At 38.4% G+C, this 16,103-nt stretch overlaps 1 protein-coding gene across 1 annotated transcript in view; it reads right to left on the reverse strand.

The window, feature by feature from the left end:
- Positions 1-16,103, reverse strand: part of LOC150092461 (shootin-1-like) — a 253,303-nt gene that overhangs the window by 30,131 nt on the left and 207,069 nt on the right. The window contains exon 14 of the mRNA XM_090414949.1: positions 13,571-13,630. Coding sequence (XP_090271075.1) covers positions 13,571-13,630 — 60 coding nt within the window. The remainder of the gene's footprint in view (positions 1-13,570; positions 13,631-16,103) is intronic.

A 16,103-nucleotide genomic window follows, 5' to 3' on the forward strand; every position in this document is an offset into this window, starting at 1 on the left:
CCCACGATAAACTGGGGAAAAAAACCTACTGTTCATGCCCAAGACCGGCTAACTTGGCTATGGCTGAGGAAGATCCTTCAGCTCCTCATATCACCGATGGGAATTGAACCTAGGACACTCCTTCCCCAGGCATATGGTTGCAAAGCGCACAGCCACTAGGCTAACCGTGCAGACTTAGACAACAGTTAGTTGCCAGCAGTAAAAACTTAGACAGCGTGTAAAACACTGTCTAAGTTTTTACTGCTGGTAACAAACCAGAATAAAATAATTAGCATAAAGCATAAGTATAGTGGTAGGTCCCACTATACTTATGCTTTATGTAATCAAAAGGAAACTATGTCTCTTTGGCCATACATGCAGAATGAATGATGAGAGGAAAATCAAAGTGCTGCTGTTTGGGATGATTGAAGGAAAGAACAAAAAAAAAGGAAGACCAAACAGAGAATGGGATGATGACATTGCCAAATGGTGTGGAAACTATACACAAACTGAGTCACCTTGCACAAAATAGAATGCAATGGAAGAATCGTATCAAGATGGCATCAGACACCTACGGGCATTGGACCCATGGTTATTGTTGATGATGATGTTGATTAACCTTCTTATGCATGAATTTTTATATTCATTTATAAAAAATTATAATGATGATACAGTACCATTTAATCTTACAGTATTACCATGAATTCATTAATTTTGCTAAATTTGTGCCCTGTATATGTTAAAAATGATGTCCTCATATGAGGCCTTTATGCATGCTAGGACTAATTGTAAGGGTAGTGTGCTTAATTTTGTGATTTTCTAAGCTTTTTTGTTTATTATATTATATGCTGTATTGTATGGCATAGAAAACGAGGGCGAGTGATTTCAGAATGTGTGATTTTGTTTACTACAGCATGTGCGAAATGTACGGACTTTGTAGAACGAGATTTATGGAAAAGAATGAAACTGGAGAGTGGGTTTGTCATAAGTGTTTCAAGAGAAAATGCCAGAAGTGTGAGGAGAGTAGGAATGATAGCAGTGAGTTGAAAGATGAAATGTGTGAAAATGCAATTGTGAATGGAGAGGCTGATGTTGATTCTGGCATGAATGACTGCAAGAATGAAATGGTGGAAAATGAAGAGAATGACAAGATAATGGAAAAGATAGTGCATTCACGTGGAGTTCTCCAGAAAACAAAATGTGACATAGTGGTTGGAAAAACGCTTGATGGATGGTAGGGGGAGATGCAAAGAGAAACAAAGCAGAGTATGAAAGTGCAAAAGCATTAAAATAAAGATTGAATTTTGTATGGTGATTCATTGATAAGAAAGCTTGAGCAACAAGTGACAAAACAGTGTTTTCCTGGTGCCGAGATTTAGGATGTTAGTGATCCTGTAAGGATGCAGCAGTGAAGGTGAAAAAAAGTTTATTTTGGTTGGTACAAATGATTTAGCAGGTGACAAATATGGTATGTGAGAAGATATGAAAGCTACTAATACATGTAAAACAAGGTTGAGAAAGTAAAAATTGCTACAGCAACAGAGGTAGAGGTGAACTGAGATGTAGAGCTATGCAGGAGGAATGGTGTGGAGTGAGTTTGATAGAAGGAATGACTTATATAAGGGTCAGGAGTCTTCAAAAAATGTTGTTCAGTGAGAGTCAGGGAAGCTGGAATGAAAGGAGTATTTAAGTTTAGGTGTTTTTTTTTTTGGAATAATTTACACTTTAATGGAATAATTTACAGCACAGAGAGGAATCTCTCCATTAGGAAAAAGAAAACCAGGACGTCCTCTTAAACAATTCAACGATGACTTCTAAGACCAGAACAGGCCACAAACTAGGCCTAAATCCTTGATATGCATGATGATGATGATGATGATGACAGAGAAGAATCATTAAACAATTGGTTTAATAGTGTTAAACCAATTGTTTAACATTATCAATTAATCAAATAATCAATTAAAATGTTATCTGATCTTCAGAAGAGCAGATGGGTAATAACACTATCAATATATATATGCTGTATAAGGGAATCCAAGATTTAAAAAAAAAAAAAAAAGCTGTAAGAATTCTATATTAAGCTACCAAAATAAAAATGCATATTAGCAAATCTTTTACAAAAAACATCCTCTCATATATACAAAAAAAATCTTTTATATTTATATTTTTGTGCTGTAAATTTGTAAATTTGTGCTGTATATACAAAAAAAATCTTTTATATTTATATTTTTGTGCTGTAAATTACTCCATTAAAGTGCAACATGCATGGGAAACTAGAATGTTTAGGGGAAAAACTGGTAAGTATTGGTCCAGGCAACCTAGAAGTTAGTAAGTTGGAGAATAATCACATGGTGCTAAATGTAGCACAAGTTCTTAACTTTAGTGAGCTTATCAAGGGAAGTTAGGGGATGAAGGGGATATTGAAGTTTATGTAATAAGGGAGAGTAGTTTTTTTTTGATATTGGTTGGCTTCAGTTGGCTAAGAGTCATAAGCATTAGTGAAATCCGGTTGACCAAGGATGATATAGTCATAGAATCTAATGCAAAGAATACAGTATCTTCAGAGAGGAAAGAAGGAACAGGATAAGAGGAGGGATTTTGCTAATGACAGAAGAGGAATTAAAGCAAAAAAGAGCAGAAGTAGATCAAGAGGATAGGAATGCAGAGGGAAATTCATTTGAGGCCATCTGGTGTGAGATAGAGGCTAATAGGATGAAGTATGTAATTGGTTCCTGTTATAATCCTGGTGGGGAATACAAGGAAGAGTGTAGATGACATGCATTGGAAAATTAGCATGATGAATGTAAGTCAAGTAATTATGGGGATCTCAACTATGAGTACATAGAGCAGAAGGAGAAATGGTCACAAGAATGGTAAGAAATGGAATTTATACAGATGCTGAGAGATAATTACCTGAGACAGCATACAATGGAGGGAGACATGGGGTTCAAGAGTACTCGGATCTGGTCATACAGAGAACTTGACCAATCAAGCTATGCTTCCTCTGTTTGGGAGAAGTAATCATGTAGTCTTGACTTGGGAGATTGCCAGACATGCAGAATTTTCTGTTAAGAAGGGATATATGAAGGATTTACAAAACAGGTGATTATGACAAGCTGAAGAGATAGATGAGATATTGGCAAATGTATTATGAGAAAGTGCAAGAGAATTATCAGCTCCTTTCACCAAGCTGTTTAATTTATGCTTCCATTGGGATAGTGCCAATGGAGTGGAAAGAAGGAAAAATAGTCCAACTGCATAAAGGAGGCTCCAAGACAGAAGTAGCAAATTATAGACCAATCAAAATCTCAGGAATGGTGGTTGTGGTTAATGTTAAGGCTTTAATAAGGCCATAACTGGACCACTGTGTGCCGATCTGGTCACCCAGGTTCTGTGTAGATTAAGTGGAGAGGATCCAGAGATGTGTGACAGTGATTGTGGCAGGCTTATGGAATGCTTCCTAAGAGTAGATTGAAGGTCTAGGCTATGAGCTTGAAAAACTAGCTGATAAGAAGAAAAGAGGAGACATGATAAAAGCATATAAGTTATTAAAGGGGTTTTATAGGATTGACACTATAGACTTTTCAGTACATGGCAAGAAAGTAGAGAATGAGGGTTCACCTATGGAAATTGTAAGTGTGGTTATGTTATGTTTGATTTAACTAGGTTGCTTTGTGTATGCTGACAGAAAAGCTTAATTCTGTCAAATTAGAACCCACAAGCTAAGGATGGTTTTTAAATGAATATCATGATGGAATCATGCCCAAATGCTTGCATATGTTGCACTCAGTGCAAACTTGACAGCATTTTGAAGGTCACAGATTTCTTAGATGCACATCACGAGTTTATATAGGTGAATATTGGTATATATTTGTAACAATATTCACTGTGTTAAAAGACATTTTCAAAGCTGAAGTATATAAAATCTTGTTACAGATAACCTTATCTGATTAAAAAAAAAAAGAAAAGAATTCCATGCTTCTCACTAATTTCCTAAAAAACTATTTGTATAATTGTGTATTTTGTTAATAAAAAAAACTGCATAAGTATTGTTTTATATATAAGTAACATGATACTCTCAATCCTGGTGTTTAGGCTTATATAGATTCTCCAGCATTATGTTGTTTAAGGAAATTGAACAAACAGACTAGATAATAAAACTAAAAATATTTAATTAATATTACTTTCTATATTTTGCCAGAGTTAAACAGATAGGATAGCCAACATTCATATATTAGAGCAACAGGATTAGCAGACCATGCCCAGGATACCTGGCTCAGGATCCATTGGAAAAAAAAAAGCCACCTTACACCACTGAATCAATTTAAATTAAGAAGCTTTTCCTTGATTCTGCTGCAGCTCTTACCAACTATCCCAAAAACAAATATGGCTATATCAAACTGCCTCTCATATTGGAAACCCTCATCGGCAGACATACAGCCCAACAGCCAAAAAAATACCCAACAAACTGTTGTTATTGAAGTGTGCCTGCATGCACATGTTTAATACTAGTGTATTAATTTCTGAAGATGCCAATTTAACTTTGGCAAAATATAGGAAATATTAATTAATTTTTTTTTGTTATTATCTAGTCCATGTTGTCAATTTCCTTAAACATGATGATGATGAGACACTTGACTTTACTTCTTGGCCTGAGAAGCCTATATTTACTATCCAGCTCGTCCTAGAAAAAATTTGCCAACCAGTGCTCAATCTGCATTTGTGCTTACTTAAATAATCATTAGGGTATGTGTGGAAATAAATAATCAATTAAAATGTTATCTGATCTTCAGAAGAGCAGATGGGTAATAACACTATCAATATATATATGCTGTATAAGGGAATCCAAGATTTAAAAAAAAAAAAAAAAGCTGTAAGAATTCTATATTAAGCTACCAAAATAAAGATGCATATTAGCAAATCTTTTACAAAAAACATCCTCTCATATATACAAAAAAAAAAAAAAAAAAAAAAAATGTGTGTGAAGTACCAAGATAGCAAGAGGTTAGCAACAATTTAGAAGCAACTACTTTACTTACAGTAATTTTTATATATAATTAGTGATGTTGTTGCCATTGTTATGGTATCGCTTGAATTTCAAAGGAGAACAACATTCTCAAACAGCTAAAATGATAATGTCTGCCAAGTAATTGCTTTTAAATTACAGCCAAACTCCTGTTTCTGTGATTGGCTCATTAAAAAGAAAAAAAAATTTAAGGTGTAGGTAAAATAATTGATAAATTTGTTGAATGACATGACCTATAGTGAATGTCTGATGTTTTATTTTCTTCTCCTTCCTTTACAGCTCAACCTTCCATTTTGTTCAAACTGCACTGAAATTACCAGTGCAGTTTAATGTAAAATTTAAATGGATTCCAAATTTGGTCAAAATCTTAAATGATGCATCCCTTCGAATCCCCCCTTTATTTTTTGTCTAACTGCAGTGAAATTCTCAAAGGAGCATAAACAAAAGAAATAACTTTATTCCTATTAATAATTTTGTTAAAATCAGTTGAATGGTGCAACCTATAAGGATGTTTCTCAAAGAAGTATACCCTACAATAAGTTTAGTTTAATCCTTTATCCAAGTGTGAGCAAACAAAGTTTGCACTTGAAAGTATCTTCAGGACTGGGGTAGGGTAGTACAACACTGTTGCAAAGGTGGAGAAAGCTCTCATCACTCCTATCTCAGTATTTCCCATAATGCAAACGGTGTTGTACTACCTTACCCCAGTCCTGAAGATACTTTCAGGCACAAACTTTGTTTGCTCACACTTGGATAAAGGATTAAACTAAACTTATTATAGTCTAACCAAGTGAAAAACAAACTCTCAACATCTTTCTCTGAATCCGGAGTAATTTAATAATAAGGTTGTACACCCTTTGGCAACTCTTATAGGTTGGGATGACCTCTCATTGCTTCTGCCTTGGTGTCTCCACTACAGGGCCTGGCTCCCACTGATGAGACCTCAATAAAGGTCGAAACTGGTATGGGTAGTGGCCCTTGCCTTAATGCATAGCATTACACATATCCACAAGGAGATGTGCTTTGCATTATGGGAGATACTGAGATAGGAGTGATGAGATCTTTCTCCACCTTTGCAACAAGTTGCCCGGTGTTGTACTACCTTACCCCAGTCCTGAAGATACTTTCAGGCGCAAACTTTGTTTGCTCACACTTGGATAAAGGATTAAACTAAGCTTATTATAGTCTAACCAAGTGAAAAACTCAAGTATACCCTACCCTTCTCCATTTTACCTACTCGAAACTGTAATCAGACTTTCCCTGTGATACATTTTCTAGTAGTGGACATTAATATGGGGGTAGGTTCACCCTTTGCTTCTATGACAGCTCTAACTCTGTTGGGGAGACTTTCTACCAGGTGTCTGAACATGTCTGGAGGAATGGCAGCCCATTCTTCCTGAAGTGCTGTAGCCAGAGCAGTTCGTGATGTGGGTTGTTGGGGTCTGGAGCGAAGTCTGTTTTCTAATTTATCCCAAAGATGTTCTATAGGATTCAGGTCAGGGCTCTGAGCTGGCCAGTCCAATCTTGGAATGTTATTGTCCACAAACTATTCTCTCACAGAACTTGCTTTATGACAGGCAGCACTGTCATGCTGATACAGACAATAGTCATCACTGAATTGATCTTCTACCATTGACAGTACACTATGGATCAAAATATTATTTTACCCATCCACATTTAGATTTCTGTGTAGTGTTATAAGAGGGCCAAGTCCATTTCATTCCATACAAAATACCCCCACACTGTAACACCACCTCCAAATTTCACTGTTGATACTACACACACTTGCAGGAATCTTTCTCCAGGCATTTGCCACACCCAGACCCTCCAATCAGACTGCCACATGGTAAAGTGTGATTCTTCACTCCAAATAACACATTTCCAGTTGTCCATTGGTGTTGCTCTTTACACTACTGCAGGCAGCGCTTAGCATTCACAGGAGAAATGTTTGGTTTATGGGCAGCTGCTCGACCATGGAACCCCATTCCTCTTAATGCACAGTCATGGTGCTGGCTGGACATTAGTTGCACTATGGAACTCCTGGGTGATTGTTTCACTCTATGTCTGGCGATTTCCACCAACCACCTTCTTCAATGCTCGATGGTCCCTGTCTGTCATTTAACTCGGCCTACCCAACTGTGGTTTTGTTGTGCCTTCACGTTTCCACTTCACAATCACATCACTGACTGTTGACTTGGTCAACTTGAGGAGAGTTGAAATATCTCTGACAGATTTCTTACTGATGTGGCAACCAATAACTAGTCCATGTTCAAAGTCACTGAGCTCCCTTCACCTACCCATTCTGCTTGTACTTCTTATCACTGAACACACATCTCCATGCCTCCTTTTATTATTACGGGCAACTCCAGGGAGTCATTAGACTCATCGAGTGAGGCCCAAAATCATATTCATTACAACTATTCGACATTCATACAGTATCTATCATACCTCGCCTTAAACTCATTCACTGTCACAGCATCAACCACAGACTCTGGGAGTGCATTCCACTCATTCACCACTCTAAAAGTAAAGAACCCAGCTCTAACACCTTTACTAACCACACCTTTGCTCATCGATTTTCCATGGATGTCCCCTAGTCCTCCCGCAACCAGCCCTGTTCTCAAAAATATCTTCTGAATTAATTTTATAGAAACTCTTCAGTAATTTGAATGTCTCAATCATATCTCCCCTCCTCTGCCTATCAACCAATTTTTGCAACCCACAAATCCTCAACCTTTTCTCATAAGGTTCATTCCACAGACCTGCTATCATCTTGGTCACTCGCCTCTGGATCCTCTCCACCTCCTACCCATCAAGAAGAAACCTAGGTGACCAAATCTGGGTACAGTAGTCGAGATGGGGGTCTTATCAAGGCTCGATACAGAGGAACAATAACCTGCATGTCTCTGCTTGTCATTGTATTCTTCAGCAACCAAGTGATTTGATGAGCTGATTTGGCCACTTTTGCAATGTGCCCCCTAAACTTCAACTCCTTATCCACCAACACTCCTAAATCTCGTGCCTCATCAATTTCCTGGAGTACAGTTCCGCCAATGTAGTAAACTGCTGCTAATCTTTTCACCCCAAAATGTATAACCTTACATTTTACCACATTAAATTGACATCCATTCACCCTAGCCCAGACCTCCAATCTATCCAAATCATCTTGCAAAATTTTGACGTCATCTGCATTCACTATTGCCCTACCCAACTTTGCATCATCCGCAAACAAATGAACTGTTCCTCTCAGATCCTTTCCTATATCATTAATGAACAAATTAAATAGCAGTGGTCCAAGAACAGATCCTTGTGGCACACCAATAGTCACAGGCCGTCTTGTGGACTCTACTCCTGAATAAATCGCTCTCCGATATCTCTCGGTCAACCACCCTCCTATCCATCTCACCAACCCTATATCCATCCCCATATGCTGCAATTTACTGAGTAGAATTCCATGTGGTATCCTGTCAAAGGCCTTAGCAAGGTCCAGTAGAATCATTGTAAACCCATTACCCTTATCCAGTTCAGCCATCACTGTGTTATAATACGTGAGCAAGTTACTGAGGCATGACCTACCCTTCACAAAACCATGATGTCCCCGATACGGTATCCCATTTTCTTCTATCCAATCTTGTATTTTCCTCTTGACTATTTTCTCCAAGACCTTGATAATGATTCCTGTTATGCTGATTGGCCAGTAATTTTCAACAGCAGCCTTGGAACCACCTTTATGCAGCGGAACTATTTTCCCCTCTTTTCACCCCCTTGGGACTGACCCAGACCCAAGGCTCAAATTAAACAAAATGGTCAAGGGCACTGACAATTCTTTAGCCGCTTCATGTACGACACGAGCTGGTATACCATCCAATCCCACAGATGTATTGATATTGAGGTTCTGTAATAGACTAGTTACCTCTACTTCATTCATCACAATTCCAGTATAAGCTGTTGGTTCTTCCATTCCTGCAATGTCACCACCTGGATGATATACTCTTGCAAAGTGCTCACTCAGTAATTCCACTATATCGACAGATTTGATTACCTCCCTACCCTCGGCATTTTTTAAGATCATTCTACCATGAACACTTTTCCTTTTACTTGCAACATATTGAAATTTACACCAGTAAGTGAGGTCATAGTGACATGTAGATGTCAGTTTACGAATTACAGAGGGGATGTCCGGATACTTTTGATCAGATAGTGTATTTGGAAATGTGTTCTTCAGATACAAAGTTTTTAATTCACGATATAGACATACCAAAAATGACAGTAACTATTGTTATAATAGATTTGAGCCGTGATTAATGTGGTTAGAATGGTTTTTATATTAATACCATGCATAGCCTGATGATCTGATTTTCTATGCCAAGCTAAAGTCTCTAAAAATCATTAATGCATTAATTGAATATTATAACAACTTAAGAGTTCGATAACTAATATTTAAGGAATAGACAGCGTATACTAGGAATATAAACTAAATAAACTTTAATATATACTTTCCGATATTTCAGCAAACGTCACGTTGCCATCTTCTTGGGAACTTACTACAAAGACACGTGCACACAAGTACTAATAACAGCAAATGAGACTGAAGCTAGGAAGCGAACGTTTTCCTAAAGTCCTGATGGTGCCCATTGGCTGGCTATATTGGTAGTTCTTGGCCTTTGGGTTGAAGTTCTTCTGATAAAAGTTTCCCAAATTTGGGGCAGTCTCATGCATCCAAATTTGTTGAGGTTTGGCATGTTCCTAAGGGCCGAGGCTGATTCCATGAATAGTCTTTCATACTTGAACTTGCTGCGGTGTATTACTGTGGCTTTCTTCCATCTTATTCTGTGGCGAGTATCCAAAGCGTGGTCTGCAAGCCCAGAGTGGCTGTACTGGTGAAATCGGATGTAATCCTTGTGTTCTGAGATTCTGATATTTGCTGTCCTGCCTGTTTGGCCAAAGTAGGACAATTTACAGCTGCAAGGGACCTGGTATACACCAGGTAGGTCTAAGGGAAGTGGTTGGTCTTTAGTGGAGCGGATAAGGGATGCCAGTTTTCTATGTGGTCTGTAACAAGTGGTCAAGTCATGTTTTTTTAAGATTTTATTGATTTTTTCCGAGGTGCCTCGGATGTAGGGAATGGTGATGGATTTAGAGTAATCTTTTTTGTGAAGGGGAGGGGGTGGTGGGTTGTGGATAACTGGGTTAAGTATTTTTTGGAGGGGGTAGCCATTGGCTGAGAAAGTGTCACGGATGTGACTGAGTTCAGTGGTTAGGGTTTGATCATTAGAACAGATTATTTTTGCCCTGTTGAATAATGTCTTAATAACTCCATATTGTTGTGAGAGGGGGTGATGGGATTGTTGGTGAATGTATCTGCCTGTATGGGTGGGTTTTCTATAAACTGAGAAAACCAAGGTTCGATCAGGTTGGCGGGTGACTAGTGTGTCTAGGAAGGGGAGGTTATTGTTTTCCTCTTTTTCCAGGGTGAACTTGATTCTAGGGTGTTGGTTAAGCGTGTTAGGAAGGAGAGGGGTGAATCCGGGCCATGTGGCCAAATAGCGAAAACATCATCAATGTAGCGAAGCCATATGGTAGGTTTATGTGGGGCTGAGTTTAAGGCTTTCTCTTCAAACGTCTCCATGAAGAAGTTGGCCAAGGGTGGGGAAAGTGGTGAACCCATGGCTGTCCTCTCTATCTGTTTGTAGAATTTTTCCTGCTAAACGAAATAGCCCGAGTTCATTTTAAACTGAAATAGGGCTGAGATATCGGGAGGAAATTTAGCTTGGATTAGCTCTAAGGTTTCTTTGAGGGGGACATTCGTGAATAGGGAGGAGACATCAAAACTGACCATTATGTTGGAGTGTAAGGTTTTCTATACTGGCTTTGAAGTGGGCTGAGTTTTTTATGTATGATGGAGTATTGCCAGTATAGTGTGAGAGCACTTTGGCTAAATGCTTGGCTAGTTTGTAAGTGGGGGAATCAATGACATCCACTATGGGACGTAATGGCACATTTTCTTTGTGTATTTTTGGGAGCCCATATATGCGGGGGGGTCTAGAGTTATAGGGTTTTAGTCTGTTGGTAATCTCCACAGGCCAAGAACCTTCTTAAGGAGCCTATGGAGTTTTCTAATTTGCGAGTCGGTGGGATTGTAATCAATAGGGAGGTAAGTGGAACGATCTAATAATAAAGCCTTGAGCTTACCTGTGTAGTCTTTAAGATTGAGTACCACAGTGGCGTTCCCCTTATCTGCTTTGGTGATCACTATTTCTTTGTTTCTCTTCAATTCTTGTAGTGACTTGTATTCACTAATGGATATGTTGGATTTTGGAGGTTTTGCTTTATTGAGAACACAGACTACATCCAATCTAATATCGTTGGCGATGTGGTTTGGAAGTTGGCGAATCCCGCGTTCAATTTGGATCATTAATTCCTCGGCTGGTAATTTCTTAGAAGCGATGCCAAAGTTGTGACCACGTGACAGAGCGTTGAGTGCTTCAGGCTTCAAGGTAGCTGAAGGTTAACTACAGTGTTGGTTTGTAGTTTAGGTTTGGACACCGAGTTCTTTATTAACTTATCAAACTTGTTGATATGTCGGCTCTGTATTCGTTCAAATTCTTTTTTAGCTGCCGTACACGAGACGTCATGTAGGACTGACCAAAGCTCGTGATTCAGCGTAAGTAAAAGCTCATTTTCTAGCATTGAAATAGCTCTGTTTATGTCGGCTAGAGAACCGCGTGTAGCGGTAATTTGCTCCCGAAGTAATGCCTGGCTAGCCTGGTTGTAAATGCAGAGAGCTTTCTGTGAGACGAAGTGGTGTTTAAATTTGACACAGTTCGGGATGACTTGATTATCCTGGCAGCGTTTTAGGAATGCCAGACGGTTAAGTTGTCTGGATAACTTCAGCTTCAGTTTGCCGTAATGGCGAGCCTTGCGTGCGAAGAGATCTCCGTGGATGATCATTATTCTTGTTGAGAGGCTTATACGCTGGTTAAACATGATAACTAATATTTAAGGAATAGACAGCGTATACTAGGAATATAAACTAAATAAACTTTAATATATACTTTCCGATATTTCGGCGAACGTCGCGTTGCCATCTTCTTGGGAACTTACTACAAAGACACGTGCACACAAGTACTAATAACAGCAAATGAGACTGAAGCTAGGAAGCTAACATTTTCCTAAAGCCCTGATGGTGCCCCCTGGCGGGCTATATTGGTAGTTCTTGGCCTTTGGGCTGAAGTTCTGATAAAAGTTTCCCAAATTTGGGGCAGTCTCATGCATCCAAATTTGTTGAGGTTTGGCATGTTCCTAAGGGCTAAGGCCGATTCCATGAATAGTCTTTCATACTTGAACTTGCTAGGTGTATTACTGTGGCTTTCTTCCATCTTATTCTGTGGCGAGTATCCAAAGCGTGGTCTGCAAGCCCAGAGTGGCTGTACTGGTGAAATCCAACAATCCAACAAAATTCACCAACAATCCCATCACCCCCCCCCCCCCTCACAACAATATGGAGTTATTAAGACATTATTCAACAGGGCAAAAATAATCTGTTCTAATGATCAAGCCCTAACCACTGAACTCAATCACATCCGTGACACTTTCTCAGTCAATGGCTACCCCCTCCAAAAAATACTTAACCCAGTTATCACATCCGTGACACTTTCTCAGCCAATGGCTACCCCCTCCAAAAAATACTTAACCCAGTTATCCACAACCCACCACCCCCTCCCCTTCACAAAAAAGATTACTCTAAATCCATCACCATTCCTTACATCCGAGGCACCTCAGAAAAAATCAATAAAATCTTAAAAAAACATGACTTGACCACTTGTTACAGACCACATAGAAAACTGGCATCCCTTATCCGCTCCACTAAAGACCAACCACTTCCCCTAGACCTACTTGGTGTATACCAGGTCCCTTGCAGCTGTAAACTGTCCTACTTTGGCCAACAGGCAGGACAGCAAATATCAGAATCTCAGAACACAAGGATTACATCTGATTTCACCAGTACAGCCACTCTGGGCTTGCAGACCACGCTTTGGATACTCGCCACAGAATAAGATGGAAGAAAGCCACAGTAATACACCGCAGCAAGTTCAAGTATGAAAGACTATTCATGGAATCAGCCTCGGCCCTTAGGAACATGCCAAACCTCAACAAATTTGATTGCATGAGACTGCCCCAAATTTGGGAAACTTTTATCAGAAGAACTTCAGCCCAAAGGCCAAGAACTACCAATATAGCCCGCCAGGGGGCACCATCAGGACTTTAGGAAAACATTAGCTTCCTAGCTTCAGTCTCATTTGCTGTTATTAGTACTTGTGTGCACGTGTCTTTGTAGTAAGTTCCCAAGAAGATGGCAACATGACGTTCGCCGAAATATCGGAAAGTATATATTAAAGTTTATTTAGTTTATATTCCTAGTATACGCTGTCTATTCCTTAAATATTAGTTATCATGTTTAACCAGCATATAAGCCTCTCAACAAGAATAAGAAACTTAAGAGTTCACTGAAAGAAAGTTTTTTTTTTTTAATTCTCCTCAATTATACTGTAATTTGGTACTTACCAAGATATCCATCATTTCATTTACAGCAGAAGATTTGTCTTCTTGCTTTTCACAAGTATTCTGTAGAATGAAAAACATAATGGTTACCTAAATGGAAGTGGACAATGTTGTAATGTTTAGAATAAAGTAATACATCTGATTACCTATTCAACAATCTATATATTGTTGAATGTACCATTTTCTATAAGAATTAAATCTAATCTACTATCATTTTCACAAGAAATCTTCACCATCATGCACCAAGCTCACTGAACCATGCTTTCAACTCAGCAATCACTTTCAATGCGTAAACCTACTTCTCACTTCCCTGCTTACACCTTCCTTATACAACTTCACTCTTGCCTCCAATCTATTCTATGAAAAATCTTACACATCATTCTGGTAAAACTCCATTACAACTCATATCTCAATCATACCATTCCTCTCTATCAGGCTTGACATTTCTTTAGTCTTCTCAAGATCTGACACCACTTTAGTCACACTTCTCTGTATTCCCCTGAATCATGTTATAAAATATAATAATGTTACATAGTAATCCAATATGGCCTGATCAGGGACTTATAAGGGAACCATAATTCCTTACTCTACATATTCATGTCCTCCTTATCATTCCCATGCCATAATGTTATATTGTCTTCACAATTTTAGTGGTGTGGTCCTTAAATTTCAGGTCCCTGGCCATCCATTACTCAGAGATCCCACAGCTCCCACCCTCCTTCAAGATATCTCTGACAACTTGCAACCCATTTTTGCCTTTCGATTTCAAAAATGTATACTTTGCAATATCCATCAGCCCCATTTATCCACTTGGAGTTTATCCAGATTTTTCTACAATGCCACATCTATTCCACTCACCATAGCTCTCTACTTTGCATCCTCTACATATCATCACTTGGTTGTGAGACCACTGCCTTGATCACTGAAGGCCTGAAGTGGCTTGAAAAGAGTTTGATCTCGAAAGTAGGCTTACAGACTATGCAAAAAAAACAACTAAAAGTACAAAAAATTCATTACCCCACCTGCTAATTGATTTTAGACAAATTATGGACTCTACAACCATGTTAGAAATAATAATTTTAATTTCCTGATGTTTCAATCTTCATATTAAGGTCATCTGGAGTGCATGCATGCATGCATGCGCGCGCACAGAGAGAGAGAGAGAGAGAGAGAGAGAGAGGGAGAGGGAGAGGGGGCAGGCTACATTACATTTCACACAATATGCCAAAGAGAGAACAATTAGATCAACTGTTATGCTACTGGCCTGAACTCTAGTCAAAGCTATATTCTATTTATAACATCATCAGAGAACAAATTCATCTAGATAGTTTTAATACAGCAAAGTGGTGACCTAATTCACAATTCAACAAGAGTGCTATCTTAGAGTCCTGGATTGCTTACATTCCATTATAATTAACATTTAGACCAAAAGGTTAAGTAGGTAGAATATATGTCATTCATATTCTTGGGATTTTTAGACCACCATTGTTATTAAGATTAAGGTGGCTGATAAGAATTTCATGTGCCTCCTTAAATTTACGCTCATACCACATCTTGGTGTGAGTAAACAACAGGTGCCTTTCCAGTCAATTCTATGTAGAGTATTCAGGGCATGATCAGAAAGGCCAGATTTATAACAGTTATTAAATTTAATATGCCATTTATGTTCCTTTTTTTTTTCTGGTAGGAATTGTGCATCCTGTTTCACCTATATAGGGTAAATTACAGGTACAATGAATAGGATATACTCCAGGGTGGGCCAGTGAAGCAAGTGAATCCTTCGATAAGTTGAATAAGTTTAATTTTGCAGGAGGTTTAAAAGATGGCATTAAGGTTGTATTTCTGCAGTATTCTGTTTATTTTATCTGATATATATTTAATGTATGGAAAGGCTACAGTTTTATTGTAATCTAGTTTATTTTGGAATCTTGTGAAGAATCTTGTTGATGGCATTTTGGATGTGGCCATTTTTCAGGAAGGTATTGCCTATAACTTTTAATTCATGTTTAAGTGCTTGTTCACTGGAGCAAATCTTCAAAGCCCTGATTTTTAGAATGTTAATGACACCTAATTTTTGTGTTGGGTGGTGGTAAGAGTTTATGTGTATATATTGGCCAGCTTGTAGGCTTATGATAAACAGTGAAGGAAAGAAGGAAAACATGTGACAAGTGTATCTAGAAAGGGAAGCGAGTTCTGACTTTCAATTTCAAATGTATGTGTTTGTGTTGTTTGTTTAGGTGGCTGAGGAAAGTGTCTAATGTCTGGCAGCCATGGCAGCAAAATACTTTTTACCTACAAAAAGAAGGCACAGCCATGGATTCACTACTATCCCCATAATTTGCTAACTTTTACATGGAAGCTTTTGAGTAACATACTCTAGATTCCTTAAGGAGGCCTGTGAAATTCTTATCAACCATGCTAATCTTAACAATAATGGTGTTTTAAAATTGCCAAGAACATGGATGGCATATATTCTACCTGCTTAACCTTTTGGTCTAAAAGTTAATTAAATTAGGACTGTAAGCAATCCAGATCT

The sequence above is a fragment of the Typopeltis vanoorti genome, chromosome 26, assembly GCF_054136105.1.
Source record: "Typopeltis vanoorti isolate ZY-2024b chromosome 26, IOZ_Tvanoo_1.0, whole genome shotgun sequence".
NCBI lineage: Eukaryota > Metazoa > Arthropoda > Arachnida > Uropygi > Thelyphonidae > Typopeltis > Typopeltis vanoorti.